Source organism: Myotis daubentonii, chromosome 4, assembly GCF_963259705.1.
Source record: "Myotis daubentonii chromosome 4, mMyoDau2.1, whole genome shotgun sequence".
Classification (NCBI taxonomy): domain Eukaryota; kingdom Metazoa; phylum Chordata; class Mammalia; order Chiroptera; family Vespertilionidae; genus Myotis; species Myotis daubentonii.
The window spans coordinates 108276079-108289240 of NC_081843.1; the positions used below are offsets into that span (position 1 = coordinate 108276079).

A 13162-nucleotide genomic window follows, 5' to 3' on the forward strand; every position below is an offset into this window, starting at 1 on the left:
AACAGAGGTGGCGCCTAGCTCAGACCTTTGCTAGGGCTTCAAAGGCACCCAGCCTTGGGGGGCGGGGAGGGGGGGCAGGAGGGGGGTTCTCTGTCTACGCTTATCAGATAGTGAAGGCAATAAACAGTTTCCCACAATAGACACATACTTCTGGTACTCAGGTGAGTACTGGATAGTTAACAGTCAACAATTAACAAGATAACAATAACAATGAAGGAATTCATGGTCTCTGTCCTGGCACCCAGGTGGATTTGGTTGTGCCCTGAGGTCTCAGGAGAAAGGGAAGTTACAAGTTACCCTGACATTGCATAGGTATATGTTATCTTAGCTGCAAAAAGACCAGAGGCTCAGTTACAGTAGAAATTGACCTTGTCAGGGAAAATACTGGCCTAGGACATGACTACCCACTATAAATGCTTTGTTTTCATTTCAGACAACCCTTTGTGGTTATGTTAGGTCTTTGAGTTTGCAAGACTGCCATGCAGCCTTCCCTGATCTTGTCAGGTTAGCATGTGGCCTCCCGCTCCCTGGTGATCAGGCTGAGCCTATGGGCACCCATCAACTGTTCACCCTCAAAATTAAACCTGATTCCTAGGTTCATCTTGTTCTGCTAGCGGTCAGTCTCGCTTGCTGGTATTTCACATGGGACAGGTATAGGGTTCTTGGTTTGCTTTATTTATTTATTACATATTTTATTGATTTTTTACAGAGAGGAAGGGAGAGGGATAGAGAGTTAGAAACACGATCAGCTGCCTCCTGCACACGCCCCCTACTGGGGATGTGCCCGCACCAAGGTACATGCCCTTGACCCGAATCAAACCTGGGACCCTTGAGTCCCCAGGCCGATGCTCTATCCACTGAGCCAAACCAGTTAGGGCATCTTGGTTTGCTTTAGAAGGCACAGTCAGTGGTCATTTGGGATCGTTTTCCCCTGTGATTTTTAAATGTTTGGATCGTTTACACCGTTTTTTTTGCCAGGGTTGGGGCTTTGTTGGATAAGAGGTTACAACTGGATTCACGCTTATCGAGGTCTGGGAACCACCAAGTTAGAAACTATTTGGAAAGCGTTTCCTCAGTCCGGACTTCCAGGCCCCAAGCTGCTGACTCGGCTTCTTCACGCCTCCACGCGTGGCCCCCGCCCACATGGCGCGGGGGCTGAGCCTCCACCTATGAGCCGGGAGGTCCTGGTTGGGTTCCCGGGGTGCGGGCTCCATCCCCAATGTGGGGTGCGCAGGAGGGAGCTGACCCATGATTCTCTCTTCATTGATGTTTCTATTTTCCTCCCCCTCTTCCTCTCTCCGTGAAATAAATAAAACATTTTTTTCTTAAAAAAAAAACACAAAAAAACACCCAGGTGTGATTCCTGGGCACAATGCAATTCGGAAACAAAATTGTGCCTCTAAAGTACTAGTTACAAAACACACGAATTGCTTGGGTTTTCCGATTCTGAGTCTCGGTCCACGCAGCGACCTCAGCTCAGCGACGGGGCGAGTGGGGAGCAACCTGGGGGACCCGGCTTCTCCGCGTCGGGGTCCCAGTCCGACCCGCGCCCCCTGCACACGCCCCGCGCGGATTCGCGGCGCGGGGACCCCCGCAGGGCCAGCGTCATCCTCCGGCTTCCCCAGCAGCTCGGCCGGGACCCCGCGATGTGGTCACAACTCTGACAAATCCAGCGAAGGCCCAGCAGCAGGTCCAGCAGCAGGAGCAGAGGGAGGAGCAGCAGCACCTAGAGCCCAGTCCTGGTCCCGCCCGCCTGACCAATAGGGAGCTAAACTCCTATTGGCCCCGTCTGGCTCCGGAACCTCCTTTCCACCCAGCTCACCGCGGCGACGGACACTTGAGAACGACGCACCGCGCCCGCCGGAAGTACTTTCCTGAGCGGAAGCTTCTCTGCGCGATATAGCGGAAGTGTCTGCTCTTCCGGCCTCTTTGGTCTCGGCGGCAGAAGCGAGATGGTGAGTTGGTTGCCAGGGCTGTTCTAATCGCCTTCCATCCTCGTCCCCAGCGCCTCGCTCCTCGCTCTCTGTGGGGGTCCTGGCAAGGTCCCCGATAAGGGCAGCGGGTGGACAGGAAAGGGACTCGCTGTGGCCCTCAAGACCCAGAAGAATGTCTCCTCACTCACTGTACCTGGGGTGCTGAGCCTGTAGTCGTGGAACCGGAGCCGCTTTAGGTCCGTTGCTGCGATCCGAGCTTTGGGCTCCCGCACCGCCCTGCCCGCGGTGGGCACTGAAGGAAGCAGCAGCTTGGTTTGCAGTGTTGGGCGCTGTAAGCCAAGGGATTAGTTGGTGGCGGTGCCGGGCCGGCTCCCTAAGGCCCTGGGGTGAGGGTAGGTAGGAAAAACACACTTATTTCTCTCCCCCTCCCCCCCAATGTAGCAGAATTCAAAACACAGCACGTCTTGCGGAAAGCTTGAGATGACGTGAAAGGCCGGTGGTGACTTCTTTTCCGTTTAAAGGTTTTTAGTGACAGAATCTCTGGTCCGGTTACTGCCTTTGCCCACCAGCCGGGACGTGTCGGGTAGTGGTTTCTGATGGAGCCTTTCAGGAAAGAACCAAACACCCCCGCGGCTCCAGCCCGGGCGGCGGGCCCGTCTCCTCTCGATTCCGGGCCCGACGCGACCAGTGGCTGAGTTGTTTGCCCCTCCGTTTGCAGACGAAGGGGACGTCCTCGTTCGGCAAGCGCCGCAACAAGACGCACACGCTGTGCCGCCGCTGCGGCTCCAAGGCCTACCACCTGCAGAAGTCCACGTGCGGCAAGTGCGGCTACCCGGCCAAGCGCAAGAGGAAGTGTGAGCGAGGGGGGCAGGGGGCGCCGGGGGCCGGGGCGGCCTGGAGCTGGGCGAAGGTTAACGCCGGTGGCGAACCCGGGGGAGGCTCTGACCTGATGGGCCAGCGGGCCGGCCCGGGGCCCGGGGCCGGGGGGAGCCCTGCAGGCGCCTGACCCGCGTCTGTGTTGCAGATAACTGGAGTGCCAAGGCCAAGCGACGGAACACCACCGGGACGGGGCGCATGCGGCACCTGAAAATCGTGTACCGCAGGTTCAGGTACAGCTTCGTGGGCGGTGTGAGCGTGGAGGGGACCGTCTCGTTCACATCGGGGTGTAAAATAGGGGTGCTGTCCCGACGGGGGGGGGGGAGGGGGTGTTGGAAGGTGTTTCCTGCCACTGTCGCCCTCGGACCCATTACATCCAGGTTTTATTAATCTCAGTGAACTGTAGTGTGAGTTGTAAGTGTCTAGGGCCGTGGTTGGCAAACTGCGGCTCTTTGGCCCCTTGAGTGTGGCTCTTCCTAAGCCTTAGGAGTACTCTAAGTTAATAACAATGTACCTACCTATATAGTTTAAGTTTAAAAAATTTGGCTCTCAAAAGAAATTCCCATCGTTGTACTGTTGATATTTGGCTCTGTTGACTAACGAGTTTGCCGACCACTGGTCTAGGGCGTGATTTGAGCTACAGTCTCAAAATGTGATGGTAGTTATTAGTAATGGCTACCTCTCACATTCTTGCCCAAACTCATGGCAGTGGGTGTGTGAATGAGGTCTGGGGTTTTGTGGCTTTGGGCACGTTCGCTGTAGAGAACTTGTCAGTTGCTATTGCAGTTGTACAGAGAGAAATCTTCAGTCTTGTTACTGAAAGTCAGGCTTTAAAAGTTCGTTAGAAATGCAGGGATTTCGGCCCCAGCCTAGACTCATAAACTGCATTGTAATGGTAGGTGTTTAAGCCTTAACTGATCAAAAGTCTCAACTGAGGTGATTCCTTATGTGTACAGCTGCCCTGTGCAATGTAGGGTTTTAGCGGAATCCTTGGCTTTTCTGCCCACTCCGCTCCACATTTCCTAATTTCAAAGGATCAGGAAGCAGGGGCTTTGTAAGCAGTGCCCTTAGCTGTGTCTCCGTGTGCTGAGGTGATCTTTGTTGTGCACAGTGGAGTGGACTTCTTGTTGAGTGGTCTGCTGGTGGCCCACGATGCAGGGCTTAAGAGCGCCAACTGAACCAGACGTGACCCTTTCTGAGCCTCAATTCACAGTCTTCAAGGCGGGTGACAGCACTTTCCTTAGAGGAGGTGTGAATAGTGAGTGAGTTAGAATGTGAAGCACTGTCCCGCAGTTTAGAAAATACCTGCATTTAATGTGCCCATTGTGCTTCCTTTGCTAAGGAAAGGTAGTTAAAACCTCTGCCTCAGCATAGGGGTCCGTTTTCACAAGTACCTTGGGTCTCTTAACAGGTGGTGGGGAAATACTAGTCCAGAGCTCAGCACAACCTAGTGCAGTGATGGCGAACCTTTTGAGCTCGGCGTGTCAGCATTTTGAAAAACCCTAACTTAACTGGTGCCGTGTCACATACAGAAATTTTTTGATATTTGCAATTATAGTAAAACAAAGATTTATGTTTTTGATACTTATTTTTTACATATTTAAATGCCATTTAACAAAGCTGACACGCGTGTCATAGGTTCGCCATCACAGACCTAGCACATTGTTGAGTTTACTTTTCAAGTGCAGTTACCTATATCCCTGAAATAGATACCTGGAAGCAGAAGGACGCAAATAAACTGTTGGAGCTTATCGGTGATGCTGTACAAATAAATGTCTGAACATATGAATTCAATATTGATTTCAACATATAACTGAGATAAGCTCATTAAAATCTGTTTTAGCAAAAAATAAGATGTATGTGTGGCATTGCTGAGGTAACAGTTCTTGTTTTTAACTTGGTGCAGGCATGGATTCCGTGAAGGAACAACTCCTAAACCCAAGAGGGCAGCTGTTGCCGCATCCAGTTCATCTTAAGGATTTCAGTGATTAGTCGAGCAATAAATCTCCGTTTTCAAAAATATCTTGTGTGCTAAGGTATTTTTAATAGGCTTGTAGTGTTAATGAACTATATTTGGTGTGGGACAACTTACTATCAGATGGACTTGTTCAGTGGTGGCTTGGGAGTAATGACTTTTGTGCTGGGATTCGATGCTGCTTAAGAGGATGAGAGAGCCAAGTGGAATTCCAGGTTCCTTCAAGCAGACAACACTGGAAGATGTAAAGAATATAGTAAGCCCTAGCTGGATTGGCTCAGTGGATAGAGCGTGTGGACTGAAGGGTCCTGGGTTCAATTCCAGGTCAGGGCACATTCAAATAAATTTTTTTTTTAAATATATTTTATTGATTTTTTACAGAGAGGAAGGGAGAGAGATATTGAGTCAGAAACATCGATGGGAGAGAAACATCGATCAGCCGCCTCCTGCACATCTCCCACTGGGGATGTGCCCGCAGCCCAGGCACATGCCCTTGACCGGAATCTAACCTGGGACCCCTCAGTCCGCAGGCCGACGCTCTATCCACTGAGCCAAACCGGTTTCGGCTCAAATAAATTTTTAAAAAAAGAATGTAGTAAGTGGTCTGGCTGGCTTGTCACAGTGGTTGAGCATCGACCTATGAACTAGGAGGTCATGGTTGGATTACTGGTCAGGGCACATGGGTGGGTTTTGGGCTGGATCCCCACTGTGGGGCGTGCAGGAGGCAGCCAATCGATGAGGCTCATGATAGATGTTCTATCTCTCCCTCTCTGAAATCAATAGAAATACATTTTTTAAAAAATAGTAAGGTAAAGTTATACAGTTTATGTGGCTTATGGATATTTAACATGTTAAGAGTAAATTAAAACATAAATTTCTTTTAGCAGCATTCATTTGCTATAGAGCAGTGGTTCTCAACCTTGGCTGCACATTAGAGTCTGATTCCCAGGTGATTCTAATGTGCAGCCAAGGTTGAGAACCACTGCTATAGGGTAATGACTTTGGGGAGTGGTTGTCAATCCTATACAATAGGGCTTAGAGCAGTGTTGGTGAACCTTTTGAGCTTGGTGTGTCAGCATTCTGAAAAACCCTAACTTAACTCTGGTGCCGTGTCACATGTAGAAATTTTTTGATATTTGCAACCATGGTAAAACAGATATTTTTGATATTTATTTTACATATTTGAATGCCATTTAACAAAAATCAACCAAAAAAATGAGCGTGTGTCACCTCTGACACACGTGTCATAGGTTCGCCATCACTGGCTTAGAGTACCAGTGAGATATGAAGGTTAGGGGTTCAAATGAATTTTTTAAATATGTTGTGGGTTTTTGGTTTGTTTGTTTTTAAAGAGTAAGGGAGAGGGGGAGAGATGACAATATCCATGAGAGGAACATCACTGATCCACTGCCTCCTGCATGACCCTAGTGGGGATTGAGCCTGCACCCTGGGCATGTTCCCTGACCAGGAATAGAACCGGCTACCTCTTGTTTGCTAGGTCATTGCTCAACTGCTGAGCCACACCAGCCCGGCTAGAGGTCAAATGAATTCTATTTGAACTCATTCCAGTATCCAAAATGCTTTAACTCAATCCAGTACCTAACATTGTCAATGGGGTTTAAGTGAAAAACTAAAGCAACCCGCTAGGTGTGTGGAATTGGCCAGGGCCATATGCAAATGCAGTGGATTGAGTAGGAAAGGAACGCCAAATATAAACTTACTGTAGACTAAAGGCAATGATAGATTGATCCCTGGTAGAACTTTGTTAACCTTCAGCTGTGGGTGATCAAGGGTTTTTCTGTGTTAAAGTGCTCTGGGATATTGTGCCATGCTTTCCCAGTTTGGTGGCTTATTGCCAGAGTTCGGAAATGAGACAACTTTGTTGGACTGCTGAGTGAGGACAGATTACACAGCACAAGTGTTGGTGGAACAGTCACCATAAAATAGTAAAGTGCTGAGCTGCTGCTAACTTGTAGCTTCTCATTTTAGGGTAGCATCCGTAACCTGGCCTTCAATGGGTTCTTGCGATCTTCATTGCCTCACCAGTTTGGTCTTCACGGTGCTGTGGGGCGCTGTTTCTCTCTTCTCCATGTCCCGCATGGAAAAGGAAACAGTCCATTTGCTGAGTGGAGGAGCTGGGGATTAAGAAATTAGAGAAAGACCAAGACGCAGAAATAGATTTTAAGCTGGGGCCAGGTGGGCGCCATCCTCTCTGATGGAGAGGCGGCAAAAAGCGGGCTGAGCCACACAGCAGGTTTATTTTAAAGGCCTAGATTTACATATCTAGTTCCCCCCCTGCCTGATTAACATGTCCACCCTTATTGGGGAAGCATGTTCCCAGGGCGTGGCTCTGCCTATGCTCTGAGTTTAGCTGACAATAATTATAAGAAAATGCCTAGGTGCCTCCCAGGCAGCCCTCTACACGGTGCTCTAGAATGCTTTCCCGAGATACTAATTACTGCCCTCGCCCTGCTTTTCCCTCAGCTTATATTCACTTGTATAGAAGCCCCTGCTGATGGGAATCTCCATTGGGCTGCCTCCCAATATAGGAAATAGTATTTTGGCTTGCTGAACTGAAATCTGACTTGCTCTCCAGACCTTTCTGAAATTTCAGTATTACTAATGGCTGATTACTGAGTGCTAGAGGGCCATTAAGATAGGTAGCACTCAGCATGGAGTAAATGATGGTAGTTCCCGGAGGCAAGAAAAGCCCTGTTCTAATAGTGTTAGACTTACATGGCTTTGCAAGTAGATATGGAGCAAATGTAAAAAGTATTTGCTCTCCAAAATGTGCAGTGATTTGAACTCCTGAGTTATGTAGAGAAAATAAGTCCTTTAAGGGAAAGATCTTTAAAAAACTGATAAAACAGGGTATTGGAGAAAGGTCTAGCTTCCTCAAGTTGGGGCAGGTGGTAGAAGTGACTGAGGAGGTAGCAAATATACCCGGTGACAAATGGTATTTCAGAAACCGCCACCTTGGGCAAACTGGAGGAAGAAAGAGTTGGCTGTATATGGTTCAGCCACCTCAGTAGAGAAGGTGAAGTCAGCGAAAACTGATTATGGTCCCTGTGTCCCAGGGGAGCAGCCCTCAGAGGTAAGCAGCTTCTCCAGGGAGGACAGGCAGGAAGCAGGAGGCCTCAGAGGGAAGTGCTGTCCAATTAGGGATGGCCCTGGAGAGCTCTGGGAACAGCTCAAGGAGGCGAAGCATGGCACAGTGCTTTTAGGGCTGCAAGGGACTCCTGGTGGTGGGAGCAAACTCCTTTCCTTTGGAGAGGAGACAGCCAAGGCACAGGGTACCTGTTAAAGGTGTACATTTGCTGGTAATAAAGATTCAGACAACAGTGAATGTTGTTGGAATGCATTCCTTTAATTAGGACCGTATGGTACAATGAAGAATTAGTTTCGTAGCAAATTTGTCTTCATAATAGAGTCCTTACCCATCTATGGCCTGGACATGGAACCTTAGTGCTAATCATACCTTGCAATATATAGAGATCAAGATAGCACTCAAATAATTTTATCACTGGATTAAATTTTTATGAGGTAATAGCAAGCCATTTTCCAGTCATATTGATCAGAGCAAATCTGCCCTTTCCTGATATCCTCCCTCAAAAAAAAAATCTATATGAGGACATATATGGAATAAAGTCTTCAATAGTTTTACATTTTGAGAACAGTTTTAAATTTTGAATGAATTTTTTCATCAAAGAGACAACTCTTAGAATCTAAATAGATGAACTAATAGACTTACAGGCAGTATCACATTCTGTCTCATGTTATTTATCATTGTCTTGAGTTTAGACCAGGGGTGGGGAAAGTCCGGCCCATTGGCTGTATAAGGCCTATAAAATCATTTGGTCTGGCCCTGCCTAGGCATTAGGGGGGAGTGGAACTCAAACTGCATAAATCTGACCTGGCCAATACAAGTGTCTGTAAAATGTGCCAAACGAGCATTGTTTAACAAATACGTGAGCCACAAATGCAAACTGCTTATGTAGTTTTAAATATTCCAGTAGCCACATTTAAAAATGTAAAAAAGTGAAGCTAATTTTAATGTGCTATTTCAACAGTATTTCCAACATATCATTTACTGTGTAATCAGTATAAAGAAATTACTGAGATCTTTTACATTCTCTTTCATATCAGGTCTTCAATACACAGTGTATATTATACACTCAACACATCTCCATTCAAACTAGTCATACTTCAGATGCTCAGTAGCTATATGTGGCTAGTGGTTACCCTCCTGGGTAGCACAAGCCTACACAGTAACAAGTTTATTTTGGGGTTGAGTGGATATATGGTAAAGTTGTCTTCATCACAAATAATGGTGCATTCACTAAGAATATAGGTACAATCAAAACACAAAAGTTACTAGCTTTTAGGTCAGTTATTAATTGAAACCCAGTGTTTTACCTAAGAAATGGTTGTATCTACCTCAATGTTGATTGTGAAATGTTGCTCTGAGAACAAAATAAGATGGTTCATACAAAGTGCTCAGCATGGTTCCGGGCACTTGGTAAGAGTTTGATAAATGCTAGCAATTATTATCCTATCTAATAAAAGAGAAACATGGTAATTAGCTGTGCCTCCACTACCCTTCCCATTGGCTAATCAGGGCGATATGCAAATTAACTGCCAGCCAAGATGGCGGCTGGCAGCCAGGCAGCTTGAAGCGAACATGAGGCTTGCTTGCTTCAGTGACGGAGGACTCCAACGTTCCCCGCCTGCTGCTGCCAGCCTCTGAGCTTGCAGTTTGAAACATTGTTACAAATATAGAAGCTAAATAAAACCCCAGAAACCTGCTTTCAGCCAGCCGGGATCTCAGAGCTGGAGTTGAAACAGTGTTTAAATTATAGAACCCGCCAAAACCGGTTTGGCTCAGTGGATAGAGCGTTGGCCTGCGGACTGAAAGGTCCCAGGTTTGATTCCGGTAAAGGGCATGAACCTGGGTTGCGGGCACATCCCTAGTAGGAGATGTGCAGGAGGCAGCTGATCGATGTTTCTCTCCCATCGATGTTTCTAACTCTCTATCTCTCTCCCTTCCTGTCTGTAAAAAATCAATAAAATAAAAATAAAATAAAAAAAGATTTAAATTATAGAACCCAAACAAACCAGATACCTGGAGCCAAGCCTCTGAGCTAAAGCTGGCCCAGAATTAAAAAAAAAAAAAAGAAAGGAGCAGTTGGGAGCTTCAGTCACCTGCCAGCCTGAAAACAGCCCTCAGCCCCTCACCCAGACTGGCCAGGCACCCCAGTGGGGACCCCCACCCTGAAGGGTGTGTGACCAGCTGCAAACAGCCATCATCCCCTCACCCAGGCTGGCCAGGCACCCCAGTGGGGACCCCCACCCTGATCCAGGACACCTTTCAGGGCAAACTAGCCAGCCCCTACCCGTGCACCAGGCCTCTGTCCTATATAGTAAAAGGGTAATATGCCTCCCGGCACCGGAATCAGCGTGACAGAGGGCAGCGCCCAAACCCCCTGATCGCCCTGCAGCTCTGTGTGTGACGGGGTGGGACCACAACCTCCCTATCCGCCCTGCTCTGTTCGTGACAGGGGAAGGCGCCCCAACCCCCTGATCGGCCCTGCTCTGTGCCTGATAGGGGGGAGCTCCCCAACCCCCTGATCGCCCTGCGGCTCTGTGTGTGATGGTGCGGTGCCCCAACCCCCTGATTGGCCCTGCTCTGTGTGTGACAGGGTAGAGCCATAACCTCCCCATCGGCCCTGCCCTGAGTGTGACAGGGTGCGGCGCCCCAACCCCCTGATCCACCCTGCTCTGGGTGTGACGGGGCGGTGCCCCAACTCCCCTGATACCCCCCTGATGGGCCCTGCTCTTTGAGTGACAGGGGGCAGCGCCCCAACCCCCTGATTGGCCCTGCTCTGTGCGTGACAGGGCGTGGCGCCGCAACCTCCCCATCGACCCTGCCTTGAGTGTGACGGGGCAGTACCCCAACCCCCCAATCGGCCCTACCCTGAGCGTGACTGAGGGTGGCATCGCAACCTCCCGATCCGCCCTGCTCTGTGCATGACAGGGGGAGGTGCCCCAACTCCCCAATCAGCCCTGCTCTGAGCCCAACCAGGGGCTGCACCTAGGGATTGGGCCTGCCCTCTGCCACCCGGGAGCAGTCCTAAGCCAGCAGGTCGTTATCTCCCAAGGGGTCCCAGACTGCGAGAGGGCACAGGCCGGGCTGAGGGACCCCCCCCCCCAGTGCATAAATTTTTGTGCACCGGGCCTCTAGTCTTATATAATAAAAGCCTAATATGCAGCCAAAACCGGTTTGGCTCAGTGGATAGAGCATTGGCCTGCGGACTGAAGGGTCCCGGGTTCGATTCCGGTCAAGGGCATGTACCTGGGTTGCGGGCACATCCCCAGTAGGAGATGTGCAGGAGGCAGCTGATCGATGTTTCTCTCTCATCGATGTTTCTAACTCTCTATCTCTCTCCCTTCCTCTCTGTAAAAAAATCAATAAAATATATTTAAAAAAAAAAGCCTAATATGCAAATTGTCCCCTCGGGTGGTCATTCGACCAGTTCAACTGCTTGCTATGATGTGTGCTGACCACCAGGGGTGGCAGCAGAGGCGCTGCTGGCCTCAGTGTGCCCTGATGAGAGTGGGACCAGCCAGGGGAAGGAAGGCCTATTGTGCGAATCTTCATGTAACGGGCCTCTAGTAAAAAATCAGAATAGACATAAATCTGTGGGACATAATCGCATCCTGAAATAAACCCAAACACATATAATAGAGTGATTTTTAACAAAGATGCCAAGGTAATTCCATGGAGAAAGAAGTCTTTTCAACAATCAGTCCTGAAACAATTAGATAATTGTAGTGTGGGCGTGTGTGTAGGAGGGTAGTGGGTGGTGGTAGTGGGGACCCCCACACACCAGTAAGCAATTCTCAGACATCAGCAGGGTGTCCTTTAATTCCAGTCAATTCCCTGGAGACAGCATCAAACCCCACAGGTTCAGTCTACAAGATTGCCCTTACACCCACATCACTTCAGAACCAGCTGCAAACCCACTAGTTATGACCCACTAGTTAAAAACAAGTTCTCAAAAAAAACCAAACAGAAGTTCTCACAATCCCCCTCCTGGGGGCTCTTTCCATGAACTTGATAGAATGGTTCACAGAACTCAGACCAAGATTTAGGAGTCACCTACACTAGTTAACAAGGGACAGTCACCCACAAACTAATTTTAATCACTGTCATTTCCTAGGGAGATTCTAATATAAATTGACTAAAGATATTCTCTAAGTCAGGGGTCCTCAAACTTTTTAAACAGGGGGCCAGTTCATTGTCCCTCAGACCGTTGGAGGGCCGGACTACAGTTTAAAAAAAAAAAACTATGAACAAATTCCTATGCACACTGCACATATCTTATTTTGAAGTAAAAAAACAAATGTTTTCAGCGGGCCAGGCCCGCGGGCTGTAGTTTGAGGACCCCTGCTCTAAGTGTTCGGTCCTTGGAACCCTTAACGCTGCAAACCGGGGAAATGTCATCCATTATCATTGATCCACTTGTTTGGTGAGGATGCTCAATCTTTGGAGCAATAGACCTGTGTTACAGGCATAGTCCTGGCTATCTTTACCTGAATGTCTCTTAGGTACCGCTTTTAGGGTATCTATCACAATCTAGCAAAGTGCCTAATACCTACCTAGTTATGTTTAATAAATATTGGGCATTATCATGTAAGTACGGCTCAGCTAAGGGAATATTAGGCTGCATTAACAGCAGTGGAGTGCTCAGAATGTGTAGTTCTGGTCGCCATGTTTAGAGGTGGACATTGAGGAGGTGTAATGTCCACCGGTCAGTGTCAGGTGCACTAACACCGAGACGTCCTTAGGAAGAAAAGGCTGAGTGCTCAGCTCCCTAGGAACCTGAGGGGCTACAGAGGAAGCAGCTGACAGTGCCTGCTGAGACCCGAGGTCTCCGCCAGCGTTGCGTCACTGGTATGTCTTCATCAGCGCTGACAATTTGCTTTGCTAGGGGCAGAGTTAAAACTGAAGCGTCTGGAAACGGTAGAAGCCACAGTCTACCTTATCTTTGTCTCTACACCAGAAGATGCTGAACATGAGTATTATCTATTCTGGGGGGAGAGGGGGTTCAGAGAACTGCCATCCGAGATTAGGAGCTCCTCCAGAGCAGGGAACATGACCCTCATTCCCTGTCTATCCACAGTGTCTGTGGGCAGGTGTCAGGTGCCTGAAGAAAAGAAGAGAGCGAAGGTTTGGGGAACAGATCAATGGGAGAATGAAAGGAAGGGAGAGTGGAAGAAAACGTGACAATTTTTTTACAAAAAGGAATGAAGGAAAGAGAAAAGTAAATAAGGCTTATTACTTTCGTAGAAACTATAAATTGGATTCAGTTTTTAA

The 13162-nt window shown here is 48.5% G+C and overlaps 1 protein-coding gene and 1 non-coding gene across 2 annotated transcripts; both read left to right on the top strand.

Moving 5' to 3' along the window:
- Positions 1–1811: 1811 nt before the first annotated feature.
- On the top strand, positions 1812–4832 carry RPL37 (ribosomal protein L37). The gene is made up of 4 exons (XM_059694879.1): positions 1812–1955; positions 2653–2788; positions 2959–3043; positions 4717–4832. The coding sequence occupies exons 1-4, from the start codon at positions 1953–1955 to the stop codon at positions 4784–4786; spliced, it is 294 nt and encodes a 97-aa protein (XP_059550862.1). The 5' UTR covers positions 1812–1952; the 3' UTR covers positions 4787–4832.
- On the top strand, positions 4556–4635 carry LOC132234000 (small nucleolar RNA SNORD72). The gene has a single exon (XR_009452830.1). It is a non-coding gene; the product is annotated as a small nucleolar RNA SNORD72 (small nucleolar RNA).
- Positions 4833–13162: the final 8330 nt, after the last annotated feature.